This window comes from Aphelocoma coerulescens, chromosome 8 (assembly GCF_041296385.1).
Source record: "Aphelocoma coerulescens isolate FSJ_1873_10779 chromosome 8, UR_Acoe_1.0, whole genome shotgun sequence".
In the NCBI taxonomy this organism is placed as follows: domain Eukaryota; kingdom Metazoa; phylum Chordata; class Aves; order Passeriformes; family Corvidae; genus Aphelocoma; species Aphelocoma coerulescens.
The window spans coordinates 24,146,109-24,170,197 of record NC_091022.1 but is presented as its reverse complement, the minus strand read 5'-3'; the positions used below and the strand labels follow the sequence as shown (position 1 = coordinate 24,170,197).

At 49.8% G+C, this 24,089-nt stretch overlaps 1 protein-coding gene and 1 long non-coding RNA gene across 10 annotated transcripts in view; both read right to left on the bottom strand.

Annotated features, from left to right (window-relative positions):
* Nucleotides 1-9,747: 9,747 nt before the first annotated feature.
* On the bottom strand, nt 9,748-10,859 carry LOC138114151 (uncharacterized). Its single transcript, XR_011152504.1, has 3 exons — nt 10,780-10,859; nt 10,464-10,581; nt 9,748-10,201 (listed from the first exon to the last, which is right to left on the bottom strand). It is a non-coding gene; the product is annotated as an uncharacterized lncRNA (long non-coding RNA).
* A 5,252-nt stretch (nt 10,860-16,111) lies between these two features.
* MAST2 (microtubule associated serine/threonine kinase 2) overlaps nt 16,112-24,089 on the bottom strand; it is a 185,919-nt gene continuing 177,941 nt past the window's right edge. For all 9 annotated transcript variants that reach the window (XM_069023306.1, XM_069023297.1, XM_069023301.1 and 6 more), the window contains 5 exons: nt 23,129-23,355; nt 21,507-21,629; nt 20,638-20,774; nt 20,219-20,406; nt 16,112-19,521 (listed from right to left, as the gene is read on the bottom strand). In XM_069023306.1, coding sequence (XP_068879407.1) covers nt 17,420-19,521; nt 20,219-20,406; nt 20,638-20,774; nt 21,507-21,629; nt 23,129-23,355 — 2,777 coding nt within the window. In that variant the 3' untranslated portion in view covers nt 16,112-17,419. The remainder of the gene's footprint in view (nt 19,522-20,218; nt 20,407-20,637; nt 20,775-21,506; nt 21,630-23,128; nt 23,356-24,089) is intronic.

Here is a 24,089-nt window from a genome sequence, read left to right as displayed (position 1 = left end):
ACCTCCTTCCCTTGGGATTGCTTCTGTGAGATCGGCATTGGCCAAATGAGGGGAGGGATATTTCCCCCTGTATCCAGCAACGCCGTTCCCATGCACTTTCCAAGTGCTTGTAGCAAGAGGCTCGGGATCGTTTGGAGAAAGTTACTGCATCCAAAGACAAAAGAAAAGGTCTCTAAGGGTGGCAGTCACCCCCAGCAGGGGGGTGTAGGATGCTGGGGCCGGCCCCGAGCTGCCCCCGGGTCTCCGTTGGCTGCAGGGCAGGGCTCACGTTCAGTCGGCTGGGTCGGGGTTTTGATCTGTTTTGTTTTCGTGAGTGACTTCTACATCCAACAAAGATCTGTTTGATGAAAACCTGTTAATTTTGTATATCTGGCTGTTTATTGCACCATGGGATTGTAATGGTCTGCATCATCCGTGTGTGTGTGCGCGTGCGTGTGTGTGTATATGTACTGTATGTATATAGATATATGTAAAATATATTCACGTACACCTTTATATGCATTAGCTGTAAGTGGCACTGCCCCTTAAAAATAAAACAAAACTCACCGTTGGCACATTCTGCCACGTGGTCAGGCAGAATTGGGTTGGTTTTTCTGTCAAATGAAAAGGAGTTTATTGTGTTCATCTTGCATATGTGCTTCTGAAATGCTGAACTCTGGATTTCCTCGGGGGGGTTGCTACTATATTTGTAGGCAGAGTTGATTTGGGGTGTTATTTACTTCGGGACAAAGCGTTCAACCGTGTCCCAAGCAAAGGCTTAGCAAAAGAAACCCCTCTTGCTCTCCTGTGAGACGCAGTGATTGTTTGCACGTTTCAGTGGCCCCTCAGTGCCCCCTGTCCAGAGCTGATGTGCAATGGGTGGTGTTGGTGCGTGTCCCTTTGTGAGTGGACTCTTTGTACAAGGTGTGGTTCAATGTAAAGCATGAGTGGGTGTTTGATCTTGTGTCGAGGGCTGAAATAACAGCACACTCCTTTGTACAACCTTTGCATCAATGTTTCTGCTTTTCTTTGACTTCTATTTTCTTTAAGGGAAACTGCATCTGTTAAGAACCTGCTTCTCCAGAAGCTATTGAATTATTTTGTTTTCCAGATGAATTCCAGCATGTAACTTTGGTACTCTTGTTTGTTATTTGTGTAAAATCTGTTCTTCTGTCGTTTATGGTGTAGTCGGGGAGGGGGGTGGGGGGAAGAAAAGAAAAAAAAAAAGGAATTCATGTAGTTTAACTTTTAAAGAAAAGAAACAAACTGCTTCATAAGGAAACCAAGTGTATGTTAGTGTTTTCTGACAAGTCATCCTGTAGTTTCTAGCTCAGTAATGCAACACTGTACTTGTCACCGGGTGTGTTACAATTTTGCTGTACTTTCTTTTACTAGATGGTTGGGCTTTTAAATCCCAGACACTAAGCATCCTGGGCCTACTTGCTCTAGATCAAAAAAAATGCAATAAAAAAAAAGATTGCAATAAAGCACATTGACATGTAATGTTTTAGAAGGATGTACTGACAGCTGTTTCTAATAAATTCCGAACTGCAGCGTGGTCGGGCTGCCGTGGTGTAGCTGTGTCTGTCTCCCAGCCAAGGCCATGGGCATCATCTTTAACAGAAGCAGAGGTCTTGCAGAGGTCTGATTTCCTCTAGGCTGGAGAGAAAGCCCCTCCTGGGGCTGGGAGGAGGGAGGACTACACGTAGCACACGCACGTTCCTTAATGGAGCCTTCCCTGCGTTCCTTTCACAGCGTCTTCCAAGGGAGCAGGAGCCATCAGCAGTGTTCTTGCATGGCTCACTGCTTCCTCTGCCATCAGGGAAAGCCACATTTGGTGTTGCCACTGTTGGTGCTGGGAGGAGAGGAGGGGATGCACCACTTGAGCAGACTTAGGAAAGACATGGCTCAGCTGCATCCATTCACCTAGACATTGCAGGAGTTTGGGAAATCCCTGTTTGCTTTCCCAATTCCTTCATGAGTACCAGGCACAGGAACCACTCAAAAATCAGTGAGTTTGGCGGTGGTGTTGCTGATCCTCTTTTATTTCACACACATGTTATGGCAGGAGGGCAAACCTGGGGGGATGTTTTGCCCCTTGAACTTGGGAGTCAGATGGGATGCCACCCCAGCATCCTCAGAAATTTCAGGCAGCGGCAGTGGCTGTGCATGGCTCGGTGTTTTTGTGGCCCCATGAGTCAACATTTTTGCAGACTGATGAGCAACATTTTTCCAACCTCCTGAGTCGACCATTTTTTTTTTAAAATGCTGCATCAGCATTTTTCACAGGACCGAGTAAGCCTTTTCAGCTGCTGAGTCAGCATTCCCTCCATCACCCACACCACAGGCCCCTCCACCAGCAGGCAGGAAACACCCAACTTGGCAGAAAAGTCCCTGATCATGGTGCAGGGAAGCTAGAAGCACCCAAATGGACCCTGAGGGCTCACTTGGGCATCTGTCATTACACCCAGCAAGGAGCTCACCCCATGTTTCAGCACTTCAGGGTGCTCCCTGCTGTCCTGCTCAAGGGAAGTGGCACTGCACAGGAGGGATGCAGCCACTCAGAAACATCACCTGGAACAGCAGGAGCCACATGGTACCCATTGGATGAGCCATGGGCTTTGTGGGCCAGTGTTCACTGCATCGGCACCACCAGGCGAGAGGAGAGTGGTGGGGAAGCATCAACAAGAACCTGGGAAGACTCTGCAAGGTGCTGCAGGGGCCTGGATCTTTTTCATTATTATTTAATTTATTTATTTTTAATAAGGGCTAATGAGGTAGAATTGCAGGAAAGATGTAAGTCACTAATTGGCGAATGGTTTTTCAGGGCTTTGCCAGACTGTTCGCTGTGTTATGAAAACATCACAGCCAGAGCCGGCGTAGGAAATTTCCAAGCAGCCGTGCTGACTGGATGGAAAGAAAAACACCTCCCAGCTCAGATGTCTTCTCAGAGAAAGGGCAGATCCCAGGGATTTTTCCATCCTCAGCAATTCCACAGAGCTTCCTGCAAGTCCCCTGGGTTCCCCCCACTCACACACAGGAGCCTTCCCAGGGGCAGGCAATGGCCCGGCACCCCCAGGCATGGCACCACAGGGCAGGGGTGCAAGATGGATGGACAGAAGTCCCCAGGCTGCTTTCACGGGATTTCTGTTCCCCCCCATGCAGGGGCCCACTGTAGTGGGAGATTCATGCGAGGAGCTTGCCCATGGGAAAAAAAATCTGGTGGGAAAAACCCAAACACCTCCAAAAGCCCATCGTCCCCCAGCCAAAATGCCTTGATGCAAGGGATCAGGGTTTGGTTTGAAACCCGGGGCTTGTTGCAGCAACCAGGCTGCTCCACTTCTCCTCCTTGGTTTCAGCTCTCAAAATAGACTTATTTTAGTCTAATAGTTTAGTTTAATAGACACCGTGTTGCTGGGCAGCAGGAGCAACACAACCACAGCCATAGCTCCGAGTGCCACAGTCATAAATAAAGGGCAGGGTGGTGAGTGTGCTGCACAGGACCTTCAGCAGCCCTAAATCCATGAGGGATGTGGTTGCCTGTCCCCTCCATCCCACTCCAACATGCACAGCCAGAATGTGGGATCCATCAGGTGCCTCTGCCATGAATGAAGCATCTGAGCCTGGAAATCCAGCCTGGGCAGCTGCTTCTCACACCAGTCCCACTGGGTTTGGGGTTGGGGGGGGTGCAAAGGTACCCAAGATGGAGAGTGCTGCCTGAATCCCCTGGGAACAAAACCCCTCCCAAAGAAGCACAACCTGGCTGAGCCCCAGGGACACACAAGGATGGGGGGGTGTTCACCCTGGCCATGGGCCACAATTCGTCCCAGTGGGACATGAGACACAGCATTTCCCTCCTTGGAGCATCAAGTCCAAGCTTGGGGCAGCAGTCAGCAGCTTTCAAGTGAGCTGGTGGATTAGGGTTGGCCACAGACCCAGAATCCCCATTTCATGGGCAATCTCATAATCTTGCGTGTCAGGCTTCATCCAGATTGGAACAAAATGGTAATGTACAAAATTTGACTGGACAATACTTTCAAGGGGGAAAACCATCCCTCATCTATTTTTGTTGAGCTGGCACAGTCCCACACCAGCATTAGCCTTTCTGTACCAATGTTATCCATGAGCCCAGAAGGGTTGGGAGGACAGAGGCTTCACCCTGACCAACATTATCCACTTCCCTGGCTACTATTTTCTCCAGATTTTCTCTTGACTGCTGTTTTCCTCAAATCTGTTCTTTCTGATGGCAAATCTTTCTCCCTGAGGGGATCTAATTGGCTTTGCAGAGAAGTGATGGGTAGGGGACAAAATGCCAGGGCACCATCTGCATGAAGTCTCTGTGCTCCCAGGGCAGAAGGTGTGGTGGAGCTCCTGGGAAGCATCTTGGCCACTTCTGCTCAGTCACTCTGGCACATTTCAGGGCAAAACCTGCTGCAAGTTCCCCTGGGCTCCAGCTCTCCTGGGCACAGCCATCTGCCTGGAGCCCTCCTTTCCCTGGCCCCACCAGAGCCATGCCATCTCCCCCGGACAAGGGACAGAACCCCGACCTCCCCCTTGGAGCAAGAGGAGGCAGCTCCTCACATCCAGCTGGCTCAGCCTCCCAGCCCTGATGCAAGCTAGAACAACTCAGGGTCTGGCTCCCAGAAGAGGGATAAGGAGCAGGAAGAGGAGCATGAGCTGTCACAAGGCCTCAGGGGCAAGCAAAGGCATGTCCCATGGTGGAGCATCTTCAGGCAGACTAGGGTGCCAGGAGGGCAAGGGCCAGGATGTGCCCCTCCATCCCAAAAACCTCTCCCTGTGCTCCTGCTTGGGCTTCTGGGCAGGATCCCGGCTTTTCCGGCTACTGCCACAGGTCTGTGCCCAGGAGAGGCACTCGATAGTCACAAGCCTGCTTCAAGCAGAACTGTGGCTGGAGCATTTCCCAGACTTTTTCCCATTGCTCACACTTTTAAGGGAAGGAGCAGGATGGGTGCACTGAGAGCAGAGCCAGCCTCCCTGGGCAGGTGCTGTGCACGCTCCCGCGGCCGCTCTGCCAAAGGAAACACAAACATCCTACCCAAAGAAAGCACTTTTCATCGGCAACACAGGTTCCCATTTTTGCACAGGGCTGGGCTGTTCCGGGCAGCTTTCCCCACCGCACTGCTGGGCCGAGCAAGGGCCCGGCCAAGCTTTCCGGGCTGGGCTCAGGCCAGAGCCGCCCTTCCTGCCCCACATTAGACCCACAGAAACCAGGCAATATGACCACGTCCGGCACCTGGAGAGGATTAAAGCTGACCTGATGTGAGACACCTCAGAGTTAAAGGGGCTTAGTCAGCCTCAGAGTCCCTTCTGCACTTGAGATGTGCAATTTGGGGATGTAGGACCCTGGAGATTGGAGACCTAGGGGCTGTGGGACCTTGCTTCTCCTTACTTCTGGCAAGGGGAATTTAGCCAAACCTGACTGTCCCAGCACGGCAGACAGAGTTGGTGAGGCCCCATAACCTAGAAGGAGCTTTGGAAGGGAAATTCCAGTGTCATGGAATGGTGCAGCTCAACACCAAACCAGGACACCAAACACAGGTTATTAAAAAAAAAAGAAAAAGAAAAAGAGAAACTAAAAAAATAAAAGGCAAGTATTACTTTGGCCTAAAATTTGTGAAGACCTGAGGAAAAGGCAGGATTTGGGGCAGAAGAGGGAGTGAGGAGGAGGGTAAGGGCACTTGGACGCACATCACTCATGGAATAAATAGCTCTGGGTATTTTATACCTGCCCTCAGTGTCGGGTGGGGGAGTGGGGCAGCTGGGGCCCCTCATCCTGCTCCTCTGTGCCCATCAAAACGCTGCCACTGTGGCAGAGCCAGCAGGTCCCTGGCCCCAACACCTGCCCCAGGTCATCTGTCCCCTCTCACCTGTGCCCTCTCACCTGTCCCAGCTCACCTGCCCCAGCTCACCTGCCCCAAATCACCTGTCCCAAATCACCTGCCCCACCTCACCTTTCTCATCTCACCTTTCCCATCTCACCTGCCCCAAATCACCTGCCCCATCTCACCTGCCCCAGCCGCCAGCGGGAGCAAAGTCCGCAGCAGGAAAAGCGAGGCTGAGGCCTTGGGAACAAAGCAGCCTTTCACAGCAGCGGCTTGGCCAAAGGAACCGGGGAATATTCCTGTCCAAGGGCTCCCAAACGGCTCCTAGCTTTGATCCTGGGCACAGGGCGGGTTGTTGGCGTTTTTCCTTTCCTTCTTTGTGTTGCTCTTTATTTTTTTTCCTTCCTACTTCATGGTGTAATTTTTGTGAGTGTCTACGATTTCTAGGAGAATTTCCTTGCCACTCTGGGAAGAAAAACCTTCTGCTGGGAGCAAGATGCAGACTCTGCACAGCCCTTTCACCTGTCTCCTGAGGGAGAAAAACACCTCCTCCAGGATTCATTGGAGGCGCAGGTGTTCATCACCATCATTTTCAGTTCAGAGGTTGTTTTCTGAACATGTCTGATAAATCCCGGCCTCACTCAGGATTGGAAACTGAAACAGTTGCACACCTGTGTACTTTCCTCCCAAACCACGTCCCTTCCAGGGGACTCGATGGCTTGCATGCTCAGGTGGCCTTTCAGACTCCCCAGGTGATGAGGACAAGCATTTTCCTCCTGAGCTGCCCCCAAACCTGCTGGCTTCCAACCAGTTCTTCTGTCACCCCCCTAAAACCTGCTCCCCCACCCCAAATGCAGAGGGAAGGGATGCACCAACCCACCTTCCCAGCCCTGTGCCCAGCCCCGGGCTCTCCCCTCCTGCAGCACAGGGAATGGTTCCCCACAAGCCTGTTCACTCACACAGTGTGGGGCACACCTGACACCCCTGGCAGGGCAGGCCAAGCCTCCCCTGCCCACATCCCAAATATTTTTAGGCAGTTGGAAACACACTTTTGCTGCTACCAGCCTTCCATGCAGGGATGGGAGGAGACAGATGGGATGAAGAAATGGAGTCAGCCCTGAGAGGTCAATATGGTGTCCAAGGGAATAAAACCATCCCCCTCCTCTTCCTCCTTCTCCTCCTCCTCACCCTTCTCCTCCTGGTCCCACCACCCGCCTTCTGACGGATGTTGCCTTTGGACCAGACCTTCTTGCAGCCCAGCTGCCGAAAAAGTGCTGTGGTGAGCCCTGTGTGCCCGTGGGCCATCTGGAATCCATCACTGTCTGTGCACAGCAACTCCAGCCAAACCCTGCTCCTGCCTGCTGCTGGCAGCTCTTGGCTTTCCAGGGGAGCACCTGCGGGTGCAAAGGGGTCCCCCCACTTCCCAGCACTGGAATCCAGCCGGAGAACCCACTGTACTGCCAGCAGGGGCTGGGAAGGGGAGCAGCCACCCCACAGCCCCATAGGAGCCCCAAACCACAGCAGCTGAGGGGGGTCAGCCCCCCATGCTGGGGGAATGGTGCTTTTTTTCCCCTGCCAAGGTATGGGTTGATATCCCCAAAGTGTGGAGGTGCCATGGAGGGTGTCCCTTGCCAGCCCGATGTGCTGGGCCATGCTACAGGGCTCCAGGTGCTATAGGGCATTTTCTGGCTCTGCCATTGCATTCCCAGATCCTCAGGCACATCCTTGTAGCCCTCCCCATGAGGCTCAACACTCTTCAGGGCTCATCTGCCTCTCCCTGAGCAGAAAATGTCCCATCCTGCAAACAGACCCCAAAGGAGCCTAATCCCTCTGTTCACATGAGTGCAGCACCTGCCCAAAGTGTCCCTGGTGTTCCTTCCTTGAGTTAGCTGCACTCCTATCAGGATAAACCACTCCTGGAGCTTCACCAACACCTGGCCACAGCACCCTCAGAGGTCTGCAGCAGTTCTGGTGGAGCTCCAGCCTTGCTCCCCTGAGAGCAGGATTTGGGGAAGTATGGGGTGGATTGCCCTGAATTTGGGATGTGCCTGCACACACATCTGCATGTCCTTCCCCCACGCAGGAAGGCCCCAGCAGGCAGGAAGAAAAAGGAATTCCAGCCCAGCTCCAAATGCAATCTCACACTGGCTCAAGCTGCCAAACACCAGAGACCCCCAAAAATTCAAATTTGGTCTCCAAATCAACTGATCTGATTCCTGTTCTCGTGCCAGCACCCGCTCCTCCAGCACAAGGACAGAGAAGCAGGGCTGGAAGGTGTGTGTCCCACGAGCAGGAGGGGTTCTCCTGGGTGCTGGGTCGGGAGTCTAATAAAAACCAGAAGGTCTCATGGCACTGGCTGCATGGGCAGCACTGGCCTGAGTCCCACAGCTGGAGATTTCCTGGGGAGAAGGGGGGCCTTCATCCCCAGCTGCAAAACAGATGGGGAGGCTGCCCATGCACCACAGTGCAGGCAGGGCAGGGGCTCAGCTGCTCCATGGCACTGCTCCACCACCATTCCCTTGAATTTGGAGGCTCATATCCCCAAACAGGGAACAGCAGCCACAGCCCAACAGGTTTCTGCTGGGTATTGCTGCACCCAGCTGAAGGTTTGAGAAAGAGGCAAGGGGGGGAATATTCCTCCTTGTCCAAAGTCCTTCATGACTAAAGCAACCAGGAAAGTAAGCACATGGCAATGCAGGGAATGGGGGGACAGGGAGGGGCACAAGGGGCCCTGCTTCCCTCCTCATGCTCTAAACATCCTCGTGTTCTAACAGTGAGAGGGAACGAGCGCAGTGCTGGGGAGCAGCACAGTCCCTCTGTCCCACAGGAGCATCCCTCACTGCTCTGGGAATGTGCACCCCTGAGCAGCCCCATGGGCAAACCCAACGGCACCTGCAGGGTTAAGGAGCATCCTCATCAGTGACAGCTCCAAAATGAACAAGCTGGCTCCACCACCTGCATCACCTTCCAGAAAGTCAGGTGAGAGTGGGAGGGAGGCAACAGGAGCCCATTTACTTTTAAGATCACTGGTGAGCAGTCGAGCAGGAAAGTGGCCTGGGGTGTCACACTAGCGACCTGGGGCTGGAAATCTCTGAAATCTTATTTTAGTCTTCTCCTTTCCATCTCCAGCAAAGCAGCCATGGCCATCGGGAAGAGAGGATGAGCATGGGAATTGTCTTTGGGTAATGCCATCTTCTGCTGCTGGTGACCTGGGAGGGAAGCACCTTTCCCAGAGACCTTCAGGATTAACAGGGGTGTCCAGAGCAAAGCCCAGACTTACTCCCAGAGCAGTGAGACCCCATGTTCTTGCTGCCAGCAGCAGGGATGGCTTGGTCATACGCTCTGAAGGAACCCAAAGGAAAACCCTTCAGGATGCTGCCCCACTGTGCTGCTCACAGAGCCTCCCAGAAGGCAGTCTTGGGAGAAGTCCAGCCTTTTAGTGAAGAAGAAGAGCTAGCTACTGACCAGAGAAGAGCTTGCAGCCACGAGGTCCGTAGGTTTAGTCCATCCTCCCCTGGATCCCTCCCTGATGGCACCCAGCGCCCTTGCAAAGCAGCAAACCCAGAGAGTTATTTATATGTGTGAGTTAGAAATAGAAGATGCCAAAACCAGCAGCGGTGGTGTAACTCCCAACTTCCAAGCCCCAGAAGGACCGCGGAGCTCAAAGAAGCTGCGATAGGTTAAATATTGCCCGACCTACTGCCTCGGGTGAGCACCGGGGAGAGGCAGGGGTGCTGCCGGTGAGATCCAGGGGAGGAGGGAACTCTCCCAGCCTAACCCCACCGAGTTCAGGGACAGCCCTGCGCAGAGCAGCTCCCCAGGCAGCGCCATGGGAAGCATCCCCCTGCCAGAGGGATTCCCAGCCCATGGCATCACCATTCCTGGCACATCCCATCCCCCATCTCGCACACCTCAGGACCGGCAGGACGATGCCCCCGCCTCACCCCTGACCCTCCTCACTCTGGTTTAACCCCTGTGCCGTGTCACCCTCCCACGCCGGGCCATCCCCAGCAGCCTCCCCTCACGCCGAGGCCACGGGGAGGGTCAGAGGGGATCAGCCGGCGAGGATGCTCCGTGCCCGAGCTCACGGGAGGCTCTTCAGGGGAGCCCCGTGACGCAGCACAGCGGGATTAGCGGGCAGACGGACGTGACTGCGAGGCAGTCGCCTGGTGCTAATTAAAGAAGGGATATATTTAGGCACCCGGTTATCCCCTGCATTTCACTTATTTTTAGCTCCCAGTCTGCCAGGCTGGGGTGGCACACGGGGAAGGGCACGGACGTGAGGCAGGATGGATCCATTCCCAGCAGAGAGGAGGTCCCGGCCCCTTGTCCTGGCCAACGCTGAGCCCCTGGGGGAACGAAACCTCTGTCCAAACTGGCTGCAAAGGAAGAGAAAGCTTTCTTTTTTCCCCAGAAAGGCAGTTTCAAGGTTTCAGGGAGCAATAGGAGCATCCCTGCTCAGTCCTTACCCCAGATCCATCCAGCCTTTGCCATCACCACCCAGGGGTTGAAAATGGCCCTTTTTGGAATCACCCCGCTAAAAGCACAGCTGTGCCCAGGGCAGAGGCAGCTCCCCCATTCTCAGAGACACATCCCTCTGCAGTGACACTGGCCTGGCAGTGATACCACTGGTCCCCATACCTTCTTTCTTTCCAATACTGCCCCTCAGCATAGCTGGAGTGTGTCCTTGGCACATGGCTGAGCACCCTGTCCACAAGGGCCATCAGCAGGTGTGGAGCTTCCTCGGGTCTTCAGTGCCCTGAAAAGAGTGGAGAAACAGCAGGAAGGACAGAGCCCAGCATCCCTGCAGCCCTCCTGGGCCAGGACAGCCCATTAGTCCCATTCAGTTCCCCCCTTTGCTTCATTCCCACAAGCGCTCTGGGGTTTTATATTTGGGTTCTTGGGGATTTTTCCCCTTTCCAGTGTGAAAAATTGATCAAGTCTCTGCTAAGTTTACCTCCCACCCTTCCACCCCTCCTGACTGCCCTGCTTCCCTCACGGAGCAGAGGGTGGGGTGTGGAAGTAAATCAGAATAATGGGATAATTAATGACCCAGGGAGTTGAAGCCCAGCTGAAAGCCAGGCTGCTCTGCCTGGCCTGGGAAGAGGGTTCCCAGCAAGGAAGGTTTGGTCTGAGAGTATTTTTGCAGCTGAACAGCATCCACAGGTGGCCAAATTCCTCCTTAGGTGGCCCATCAGGTAAAGCCTCTCCCAAAACAGTGAGGCTGGGAAGTTTGGACCATAACTCAACAAATTTGAGATGGAAAAAGAAACCCACCCCAATTTCTTTACTCAGTGAAATCCTTTGACTCCAGGAGCAGGTGTTCTGCACCCCCTGGTCTGTGGAGAGTGGCCAGGGCCGTGTGAGGCCGTGGGCTCCCATCACCTGGGCTGCAGCTCACCCTGGTTCCCTGCTGCCCATCAGAATTAGGCAGCCCATTTGAGCAGGTTTACGATAATCATCAAATAACTCGTTCATTGACAGTGTGTCAGGCTGAGAAGACTGACTGAGCCCTCGTTTGCTGATTGCTAATTAGCTTAACATTCCTAATCCCTCATTAGTGACTATGAAGTAAGCTCTGAAATATGAGGTCAGCCCTAATCAGCGTTTAAAATATAAAGCCCACTGGCACATGATGGAGGCTGGAGAGGGGGTGGCTGCAGGCCAGTCCTGGGTGCTTCCATGGTCACAGGGAATGGGGCTGCACAGAGCAGAGCTGGATAGGAAGAGTTAAACCCTGTGGAGCCATGCACAGCTGCACATCCCCCCAGAGCTCAGCCCCTGCCCTCAGTGCCCGACCTAGATCCACACTGGGCACGGGGAGCGACCTGGGGTGCGCAACACATGAGGGGCCCCACGTTCATCTGGAGACCTTTGTGCATCCAACAGCAATTCCAGCTGTAGCTTCCATTCAGGGCCGGCTGCCTACAGAATCACAGATTATTCTGAGTTGGAAGGGGCCCACAAGGATCATGAGTCCAGCTGTTAAGTGAATGGCCCGTATGGGGATCGAACCCACGACCTTGGTGTTATCAGCACTCTGCTCTGACCAACACTGGGGGGCCAAGCACCCGAGCAGGATGCTCTGGCTTTCCCCCCAGTTCCCATCTTCGAGATTCCAGGTTAACTGCAGGCAGCCAGGCTGTTGGCAGTGGGATTGTGACCAGACACTCACCCACACCCTCTGACCCTGGGAGAAGGAGTCAAATCTTGGCGCTGGCAAGCAGGCACCGAAGCGCGCTGGGCTGCCACTTCCATGCCATCATTTGGGAGGAAGAAATAGCCCTTGGTTTTTGTTGCTTAATCCTCTGGAAGAATAAACTGTTGTGGACTAAGAGTTACTTATTCCTGACCGGGGAAATTTCTACAGGAGGGCTGTGGGCATTAAACTTAACCCCAATTAAACTCCAGCTAGTGAGCCTTAAAGAGGGAGAAAAACATCTCTGTCTCCGTGAAAATGTAATTTGAAAAGCCCTTGCACCCCAACTCTGCTCATCCAGGGCGATGCTCCCACCTCAGGCCCTGCTGGAGATGATGCTCTGGATATGGGCTGCGGGGCAGGCCCAGCTCCTGCTCCCTGCCCGGTCCCTGCACGGAGCCAGGAGCAGGGAGCCTTTGCCGTGACAGACAGGCCGGTTATTCCAGCGCTGCAGGAGAGGCACCGGCGTCCTCTCGCTGCGCTCCCGTCCCTCCGGCCCCGCGGTCCCGCTCGGCGTGGGCAGGAACATCGCTGTTCTGTGGGCGCGCGTCAGCGATGACGCCCGGCGACACCGGAGCGGCTGCCGGCAGAGGCACTGCAAATCTCCTGCGGACGGAGCCCAGCTTCGCCCCCGATTCCTGCGCCGTAGCTTCTCCCGAGCACGGAGACACGGGATATTTTGAGCATCCTTGGCAGCAGCGAATGAGGATCAGTCCAATCCCCCCAGACATGAACGTCTCCCCAGCTCTATTTCCAAGGACAGGAATAGCCTTTGAAGGCTTTTCCACGTGGAGGGCACACACCTGCAAATGTTAAAAGCAACGATCTGTTTCTGGAAGGGTTTTGGGTGATGCAGTGGTGCAGCATCAAGGCTGCCTAAATAAGTGGGTGAGAAAGGGGCCACATAGCACCTGCTGGCTCTTGCCCCTTGGCTAATCCAAGCCAATGCCAAGCCCCTGCCCTTCGGATTTTATTGTACATCCAACTCCTGAACCCATCAGCCACGGTGTGCACTTGTGGCCAGTCACATCCTCATCTTGCTGAGCCAAGATTCATGTCTGACAGGTTTTTACCCCTTTTGCCCCTTACATGTTTTTACCATCAGGACCCTGCATTAGCAGGGACACAAGACACTATAAACTTATGGACTCGGTGGAGGATGGTAAATTCTGGGCTTGAGTTTCAGAGTGGAAAGCTTTGGCTTAGCCACACACCTGGCCTGTGGAGCAGAAAATCCCAAACAGCCTGGCAGAGTTACTCCAATACCCAGACACTCCACAGGCCATTTTCTGCCCCATCAAGCAGCTGGTTGAGCAGGCAGGTTGGGAGCACAGCCACCCCCAGTGCTGTGGGATAAGTGAGAGGAGACCAACCAAGAGACAAACACGAGTCTGGATTTATGTAAAAAAAAAAAAAATTATTTATTTTGGAGGAGGATTTGAACATCGACATGCAGGTACAACATGAATAAAAATTATTGCACCGCTATTATGTGGCAATTGTTCAAGTTTCTAAAAACACAGAAATTCCACACTTTCTCTTATCTAGCTAAGTGCTGAGTGACACGGCTTGGCAGAGCCCAGCGCAGGAGGTGCTCTCACAGCCACCTGGATATGGTAATCGAACACAACGTAAACACACACTTCTGTCAAATCTTCTACTAGAAGTACAGAATTATCCTTCACATCCAGTAAGAGAAAACCAGAGAAAGACTTTATCCTCCCCTCTTCGAAAGAAAAAAAATAAAAATTAAAAAAAAAAACCAAACTCCAAATCACACCTTAATGCAAGTGTGGCAAACAAACCCACTGGTCACTCCTACCCCTTCCCCACAAGCGCTCTTTAGTACAGCAGCAGCCAAAGGCCTCCCACATTCAGACCCAGGAGTGGCCGGTACAACGCTAAAGTCTAGTATTTACAATAAATATCATCCATTTCTCTTAGTTTGCAACAGTAAGAGACAAAGGGAAAAGTAACACTGAGGCACGGGGCAGGGATGCACCAGCTGGCTGCAGGAGCAGAGAGGAGCTGCGGAGGCTGAACCAGCTGAGAGCCGCCATCCCAACACAGATGAGGAGCAGGAGACACATCCAAGCTGACGGAAGGGAAGAGGGAAACAAAGCAGGAAAGCAGCATTTTTGGATGGTGACATGCACGGCTCATTCACCAAACACACACCTCACGCTCATGACTTCCACCTTCCGCCTGCCTGACTTGGGATTACCCACAGAGACCGAGGGCTGGGCTGGCCAGGGCTTCCCTTGGGCACCGTGTGTCCGAGTCAGCACAGGGAACGTGCTCTTGCCCCTCAGACACAGCTTTTCCAACATCCTGTTCCTCCCCAATGCATTCTGCAAGCTTTTATTTGAGAAGGTACTTAAGGAATTTGTAGCAGAGCAAGGAGTAAGTCTTGGTGTATCTACCTGTCTTACTATCAAAGTTTAATAGAAAAAGTCTTTTTGCCGGAACTTTTTGCTAAAGTGCGCCGTGTAAATTTGACAGAAGGTGGAACAGGGATGATGGGGCACCTGGCACACCAAGGGAAACTGCAGGACTGACCAAGAGCAGGGGATACAAGGCTTCACTAGAATGCTTTCCTGGAAACGCTGTTTGGCTTTGGCTTCCAAAAACCAGGGATTTTTAATTGCACTGACTACTCGCTGTACCGTAGCTACAAAAGAGACAACAAAACACACACCTCACCTTTTCTTTGGCCAACACAGGCAAAAGCAGCAAAAGCTGTGACATAGCAAGGGGTTTCACTCCTCCTTTTATGCCTAGGAAAGGATAATCCTGCAATTCAGCATGGGAAGCACCGGCTGCAAAGACAGGGAGTCAGCAGCTTACAGGTACCGTCACAGGGTCCCACCCCTGCCGGTGGGGGATGAACCAGGTTACCCAGCCCGGCTCACCCCGTGCTCACCTCCTAGGAGCAGTGGCCAGTTTTCTCCTCAGGTTTTTTAAACACAGAAGGAAAAGGGGGACCTGCCACCCAGGGAACAGCCAGGTTGGACCACGTCCTCACACAACTCCAGGCTCACTCCTTAATTTACACAGACACTTCCATCTCGCCACGGTCAGATGCTCTCAGGAGATCAGCCTGAGGCTTGTCTTTGTAATTACCACAGACTCAGGATGCCAAATCCATTTTTCATTATTCCTGTCCATGCCATAATATCCTGCGCTGTTTCTCAGCAATGCTTTAGTAGATCAACCCATCAGGGAGAAAACCAGCCAGATAAGTACCAGATCCTGCCAAGTCTGTTCCTTACTTGCTATTACTCCAAATCAGCACTGAATGACACTCACCACCAAGAGCACTTGGAGAGGCTGGAGACACCCAGGACCCTGACAAGGCAGTGGAAATACTGTGGTTTATAATTGCAAACCAAGTGTATACGAGCAGCCCATGAATTCCTGGAAAAAGAGCGGAGAGACAGCACAGCAGGCTCTGCTCTCAATACCCCCACAGCAAGGTTTATTAAGGTGTTACCTGGGAGCGCTGAGGCTTTGGTTAGTGTAGTAGCAACACCATACATGTTCACACAGACACACAGAGTAAACACTCACTTAAACATGTTAAAAAAAAAAAAAAAAAAAAAAAGCTCAAACCAAACCAAAACTTGGTCCAGAAATGAAATCCAAGCAGTCAAAATCAAGTATATAATGGGGGGAAGTAACTGCTACACAGAAAGAAGCAGGGTGAGATTCCAGAGATTTTTGTGAGTTGTGGGTTGAACTGAAATCAGATTGAAAGAGATGGAGAAAATATATTCCTATATAATAAACATATTTGCATTTAGGGGAAGCGAATCAAAACTTCAAGTTCAGAGAAAGCCAAGACAGTGAAGGAAGCAGCAGTGTAAGGAAATCAGACCAACAGAGATGGGTCTTAGCCTGGAATACTGTTGCACAGTCATTCTGCTTCTAACAGAGTAAGCCAGTGAGCAGGGCACTATCCCTCACGGGTGATCCGCAGGGAGATCCACTCAGACAAGACTAGGATACAAGCTGAGCACAATCTGGGACAAATGACGGGAGTGTTCATTGAGAGGAACCTTTAATTGGATGAAGAAATGGCTTACAGTGCTACAGGTATCACCACTCAACACATTTATTGGTGCATTATTATTGATCTAATCCTCAGCAAGCAGCACTGTCACCCAGAGTCGGTCACACTTAAAGCAAAGCGATGTCTAAACCTAGGAGCAAAGAGTAAGTTTTAAATGGAAAGTGACCTCAGCAGTGGAAATGATCTAGCTATCAAAGCTGAAATCTGAAAATATCACATGTGTTTTGAAGTCTGCTTGCAGCTTGACCACAGAACTCGAGGAGTCTGAAATCTTCATAGGTTTGTTTGGTTTTAGAACGGGCAGAAAACTCAGCAAGTTTCCCAAGCCCCAATTCAGAAATGTTAAGGGACACCTTAAAATCCCTACCTATTTAGACTCACCAAGAGAAGGAAAAGTCTCCAAAGGTCGTTTTTCATTGAGATAACTTTGCCAGACACACTGGAGAATACGCGACTACAAAGTTTTCTATTTTAAAACCAACCTACAGGCACCCCTTTCCTGGGGTCACTTACTCTGAGGCAGGGCAAGTTATGAACTGAAGCCAGAGAAAGGAAGATAAAACATCTCTATAATTTTAAAAACAGAGGGAAAAGTTGCCATATGTCCCATACAGGGTAAGTAAAAACAATCCCAAAAAAAGCCATCTTATGGATTGGAGATTCTGACAATTCCATTGAAAAATACTTGTTTTAAAGAGAAGACAGGGTATCTCTCTCTCCAGCCTCTCCAGCCAAGTCTTTCGTCTCCACATCCTCTAAGGACACAGGACTGTGAAGACACATGGTGACAAAGGGGTCACATTTGCACCGAAGAAGGTCTGTAGTTTCACAATAACTTGCAGACTAGAGAGCAGGTTCTTATTCTTGTCAAGGGACATCAGATTGTAAAATCCAAGCAAAAACTTGACATTTGTGAATTTCAATGGAATTTCAAAGAGAATGCTGAAAAGCAGAAATTTAAAAACAACCTGACTTGCACACAGAATTTTTGGGATCTCAAATAAATGCAGAATTAGAGGGAAGAGCACATCAGGCCCTAAACTCAGGCAAAATAAAAGGTATGGAAGGAAAACAAAAAAACTCAAACTGTTTCTTAAGCCCTGCTTTAAAGATACCCTGTTCTAAAGAGACCTCAAACAGCAAGCATTACTGTGTACAAAAATAGAATAGCAAGGATGAAAAAACACAAAAAACAGTATGAAAAAAACCCTCCCAAAAATAGATGTACACAAGTTCTATTTTATATTAGTGTATATTACAAAATTCAAACATGCAGTCTCTATTTTGAATGTAGAATGCTCCAGTCCACGAGTACCAGCGATGCTGCTATGTTTTCTTTACAGCATCATCATGTGACAGGGGAAAGTCTTGTATTTTTAACTGATTTCCAACCTCTTTGCTTTTTGCTTGTGCCAGAGTCCCTTCTTTACAGGGCCTCGTGCTGCCATCTGGCAGAGGAGAGGCTCTCAGAGCTGCTTGTCCAAGAGCATGAGACAGCTCTTTCGATGGAGTGATTTTGCAGCTGCCTGCCAATGCCTCAGATGCTTTAGCACTGCAAAAAGGTGCCTCCTTTTTGACCACCACAGGACACATTGCCTCCTTTTTGGCCCCCACGGGACATGCTGCCTCCCAGGGCTTTTCTGGGTGTAAGGACTCTGCACAGGACCCGCTCCTCGTGGTCAGACCATCCGTGCTAGAGAGTTTGGCTTTCTCTTGACATTCTCCTACTTGTGGAATTTCCTGCCTTTTTTGTTTCAAATCTCTGTCCTCTTTACAGGAGGCACCCAAATCCTTTCTCTTTTCTACCTCTCCAGACCCAGACATACTGAGCTTCAAAGGCCCCAACACACTCTGGGCCAGGGGCACTAACTGGGACACGGAGAGCGCACGCTCGATGGCACTGGGGAGGAGGAGTGGGGAGGGCACGGGTCCTGCTGGGCTCGTTTTGCTGGAGGTTAAAGCACCCTCTGCCTGGGATGAGCTGGGCTGCTGCTTTTCGGGGCTAGGACTTCTTTGGGGTGTTTCACTGGCGCTCCCAGGAGACAGAAATGAGGAGCTGTGCTGTTCCACAGGCTGAGGTGTCTCCTTGTGACCCTTCTCAGTGCGGTCTGGGGGGCTCACCACAACAGGAGTGCTCGTGGTTGCTGTGCACCACGAGGAAAGTGCCAGCAGAGGTTTGGAATCCTGTTTTTTCTGACTGCTTTCTGTTAGCACAGGCTCTTTCAAGTCAAATTTACCACAGGAGGCCCCAGAAGAATCACCTTCTTCAAGTTCCAGGAGTTTGATAGATGGGCACTGCATATGTTCTGTGCGATCTACTGGCTTTTGAGTACCTGGAGTTCTCCCTAGATCTTTGATTGCTTCAGAAGACCTCTCTTTTGGACCAAAACACTCAAAAGTTTTGTTTTCTGGCAATTTATGCTCCTTTGCAGTTGTTTCTGATTTTAGGAATGGCTTTTCTGAATTAGCTAGTTTTTCTGGAGAAGTTCTTGAGGGGAGCTCTGGTGGGGAAGGGTGCACACTGATTTGCAGCGGCTCTGAAACAGGCTTGGCTTGTTGAGTATTTCCCTTCTGCACATCTTCTGTACCTTTTGGATCTTCAGGTAGAAAGGCATCATCTTCAATACTATCCTTGCTTTCCAATTTAGATGAAAACTTACTATCCTCATTAAAAGAATCTGAGCCTTGGTCTCCACTGCCACGGGGCTTGTCCAGCCTTCTCCCATCCTGACTATCTTCTGAACCATCATCTGTTTCATCTTCAGAAGAATCTACTTCCCTGATGGCCTCCTGCTTTTGCAGAGACTCCCTCCTCTCCACCCTGTCCTGTCGAATGGCACCCAACTTCCGTGAGCCCGGCTTCTGCAGCATCCCTTTTTCTGCCAGCCCAAGTTTGCCACCTGTGGTTTCATTGGCAGATTCCTGTAAGCTCTGGAGGCTGGGATCCCGCTGTAACATCTCCTTCTTAAACTCAGAGTGAGAGATATCCAAGCTGTGCTTCCGTGAGGAGCCCAGCTTCTTCTCAGAGGAGGACAGGGAGGCAGCCAGTTTCTCGGCCGACTGCACTCTCTTCAGCAAAGGAGACCGAGGTGGCTCAGCACTCTTGGGGCGAGAAATTTGTCTCACCAGTGGTGGAGAGGAGTGTAGTTTTACTGGGAAAGACTGGATGATACTGGAGCTGCCAACTGAGTGTCCTGGCAAAGGAGATGGGGAGCGCTGCGGTGACGTGGACTGTGGGGTTGGTGATGGAGTGTGAGCCAGGGGGGACAGAGGGATGTTTCCTGCAGATTTACGCCTTGGAGATCTGTACTGCCTCTGGAGCTTAGGTGCTAGGCCGTGCAGAGAGCTGGGTCGGATGTGTCCAGAGCTGGCTGGAGAATTGGGAACACTGGAACTGGGAGAGCTGCTCTGGGAAGAATTGCCACCAACTTAAAAGAAAAAAAAAAAGAAAAAAATACCAAGAAGATTAATACATTACATTAAATACATTTAATAAACTAAAACAAGTTATTGAAAGTAAGTCAAGACACAATGCTATGTTATTCCAAAGCACAGCAGTAATACTGAAGGTAACACTGCCAGGCTTCTGATGGAAATTCACATCATTAGCACCCAACACCAGAGCACAGTAAAAAACACTCAGCTATGAGAACACTTTTCTCAAAAAAAACCCCTTTGATCAGACAAACCACGTGTTTCATTGCTATTCTCCAGATGCAAATCTCTTTATTCCAGCAGCTGATTCAATTTTCAAATATGACTTTGCCACACTGTTTTGATTTCTTTTCTCTGAACATAGAAAATGTGTCACACTGCTATGAAAAGACTGCAACTTACAACACACATTTTCATCAAAGTGAAAGGATGCTGTAGTACAGCAAATGCATTCTTAAAAGGATGTATGGATTTTCATTTTTAAAAGAATCAATGAACAAGAACACATCCATCCTTAAGGTAATCGACATCACCGCTGACATTTGCTTCACAAAGAGACCTACTACCTGCTGCTGTGTATTTTATTTCCAAAATTAATCATTCAGCAAAATTCTCCTCCAAGATTTTCTTTTCCTGTTTGACTGGATTTTTTTGCTTAGTTTGGTTTTGTTTCTTTTTTTTTTTTTTTACCTGAGTGTGCAGACTCTGGAGTGGATCTGTAGCTCTGGGTTGGTGACCGAGGAGACAGGTTGTGAGTTGGAGAGCCAGGCACACTTTCTCCAGATGACAGGGACCGGTTCAGGGATGATAAACTCCGGCTGGTGTGAAGCAGTGATGCTTGTTTAGTGATCTTCCTCAGCAGAGAACTCTTCTTCTTACTGGGGAAGAGCATTCAAAAGTTGTTTACGAGCCCAAATGATTTATTTAGCTTTACTAATGCATTCAGTCAATTTTGTGTCAGAGAAAAAGAAAAAAAAAAAAAGAACAACTAAAGGATGTACCTGCTGATATACATTATCTGCAAATGGATTGTACAAGGTCTCTCTTAAGATCCCTCTTACATTATCTTGGTTACCCTTTATTTTTAACACAGAAACATCAAAACAGACCTTTCCTGACCATCCTTTGTTTTGCTCTTCTTGTTCCTACGAGCCATCTTGGATTTGTAGCTGGCTTTTCGAGCTGGACCAACTTTGATGGAGGTGTTCTCAAATGGTGTGGTGGAGATGGACACTTTATTTCCACTCTGTCAGACACAAGACAAAGATACATTGCTTAAAACATGGTTATTTGAAAAGCAGATCTGCAGCCAAAGCAGGTAGGGTGCTAGTTTATTGCTGCCTGCCATTTTGTAATCCTTTGTCAAACTCCATTTTTCCCCTCAGCATTTCCACCTATCATTTATTAAGGAATTGTCGAGAGAGAGCCCTCGTTAGTCAGGCTTTCACAAATGATTAGCTCAGACCCCAGCTGGTAGGTAAAGCTTCCCAGAGCAGACAGAACACAGAATCTGACCTCTCCCATTGAGATCCCAAATGATTCAATTTAATACTTGTAATACTTGGAAACTTGAACAAAGTGATATTCTGTCACCAATCCTATTCCCAGTGCTCTGACTGATGGCAGATGTGAGCATATCAGGCATCTATCATGATGAATCTGCAACACAGAGCATGGCTTGTCTCACTCATCTTAAAAAAATAATAATCCTGACTGCTCCTCTATTTGCAATCCTAGAGACTTCTGTCTCTTGGAAGAGTCCAGAACTTTGGGGTTTTTTTTTCTGTAAATGGATTCTGCTCTGAAAGGTATCAAGCAGAAGTCGTTTAACAGGATAATTTTAACACCAACCAGTACAAAGCTGCTCTTAAATACCACCAGGTGCTGTGTGCACACTTGTATTTCAGACAATGCCAATTACACACATTTTAAACAAGCTGCTCATGTTTTCCAGAATGTAACAGTGCTGAGCCCCTACCTTCAGAATCAGCTCCACCACCTCGGTGTGCACCAGCCCGTGGACCGGCTCCCCGTTGACGTGGGTGATCAGATCCCCTTCCCGCAGACCTGCTTCGTTTGCCGGACCCCCTTCCTCCACGTGCTGCCAATGACAAGGGGGGACCAGTTTGAGAAGGGGAATGTGCAAGACCACTGGCCCAGATGAGACTCAAAGCCCATCCATCTCACCTCCTGCCACAGCCAGCATCAGCTGCTTCAGAGAAGGGTGAAAGAAACCATCCCTGGCACTGCCAAGCACAAAACCCTGCTCTCTTCTGCTCCTCCCCAGCATCCCGCCAGTCTTATCCTGATCCAAGGCAGCCAGGATGGTTAAGCTGATCAAGAAACCAGCTCTTCCCAAAGCAAAAGGCTTAACACATTTCCAAAAATTTTCAGCACTCAGGAATGTTACGTAGATGCTCTTGATTTCCAAACATTCAGTCTTTTTCAATTTCTTCGCCATGCCAAATCCAGCATGCTTCCATGTACATGCTGGAACCCAAAGGGGCCAACAGACCTTTAAGGAAGACTCTGCCGTGTGTTTAAGGTGCCTATATTGCACCTCATCCCAAATAGAGTTTCTTTTTCCACTTTCCATCCTTTATTAACCTATCCAACACCAGACTCTTCCCCTGTGAACACACTGCCTTTCCCCTGTCCCTGGTCAGGAATGTGAGTCTCCTTCACCATGAGGAGAGAGATGCGCAGGGGAATGCACATTGCTCCCTCTAGCCAGGACAAATGAGTATCTTGGTAAACTCAGTATTTTTCAAGGAAAGCAAGAGAGGGGCAAGGCAAAAAATCAGTTTCAGATTATTTCCCTAAATAAGGATGAGTGTTATATAAGGACCAAAGTGTGTCAAGTCCACATTATCTAATGAGCACAGAAGTACAAGGAAAAGAACAAACCACCTTTACCCTGACTGCATTCTCCCTAACTACACAATCCTAACAAAACTGCTTCAGGGAATGGCTCATTCCTAGAAGTCATCCACACTAACACAAAAGGAACACGGAGATCAAGTACCAGCAGTAGTGGGACGGAAGTGATACAGACATGGAAACCAGACCTTTTAGCACAGCTCACAACTAAGCCAAGAGCTAAATCCCATGGCAATCAGCATAGCAGCAGTGATGCTTTAAGGCTTGTAATCAATTCCAAGCGACTGCTTGGAAAACCCCAGCAGACCAAACTGATCAGAAGCAGGTTATAATCACTAACACAAGTCTGAATAAATTAACTATAATGGGCCCTCATGCAACAACCCCAATAAAGAGAAAGAGGGTATGTACACAGAAACATGCTTTAAAGGATGTGCTGTAGGTGAAAGAAGGTGAATTCATGTAACCAGGGAAAAAAGAAGGAAAGAAAGGTTGCTGTTGTTCTGTGATGGTTTTGAAAACTACTGGAAAACCCCAAGTGCTGCTAGTTATTTACTTATTTATAAAGGGTTTCCCCCACCCCAAAAAGATAACTTTGGGTATGAACAAGGAGAGAGAAAACAGGGTGGCAAAACACAATTTCTAAAGCTAAACCCCACAGCCCCGGCTAGATGCATTTGTGGCCCCAAGGGTCCTGTTTTTAGAAAAGCAGAGACATACCCAGACCATGTGATGCACAGTGTAGATATCACTGTCACCCATATAGACGCGAATGGCGCGCAGAGTGAAACCGTATTTCTTGCCAGCCCGATGGATGATGATTGGTGGTTTCAGGTTTGCGATAGCAGGAGAAAAGTCGCGGCTGGGTGAGGAGTCCCTCGAAGATGGGTTGGAGGAGAGAGAATGAGGTGACATTGGACTGGCCAATGGAGAACACGTGTGGTGATCTACAGTGATGACACAAAGGTGGGCAAAAATTAGGAAACCAGGCCTCCAAAAGAGAGAAAAGTCTTGTTAGAGAACAGCTACGAAACTGTATCTGCCAATGCTCTTAAATCTGGTGGCCTTCACCAGAGCTGGGTTTGTCTGCAGCTTCAACTAATTCATGCTTCATACTACAAATAGCAGAGTTTCCAAAAAGGCTCATTTGGAGGTGTGCATTTAATACAGCAGTACTGCTCATATGGAATTACGGTTGGGTCACAGTGTTTTCTACTTCTCTTCCCAGGACTTACAATCCATCACGAGCATTTGCTCTAGGCACAATCCTGCAACACCCCATTTCCAGGTTATGATCTATTACCCTCCTCCAAAAGATCAGATGTCTCTAGATCTTGGTGCCAGTTACACATTGGTGCTGAGATAAATCCAAATCAGTTAGTATTAACACGAAAAGAATGAGTAGTGATCAGACAACAACTCCATCTAGGCAGTTTTGGTAGTGTTTTAAATTCACAGGGGCAAAAATATTTAGCCCTAAAATATTAGCTACTGAAGGGACTTTGCTACTGAAAAACAACATCACAAGTGTACTTTTGAGTGAGTTTCCCAAATGAACAGCCGTGGGCTGGACTGTCAGATAAATTACCTGACTCTGCTTGCTGGTGGAACAACATCCACTTTTCAAAGTACAAAGCAAATACAAAACTCTCATTTCAAAGTGAAGCTGGTCAAGATCAGT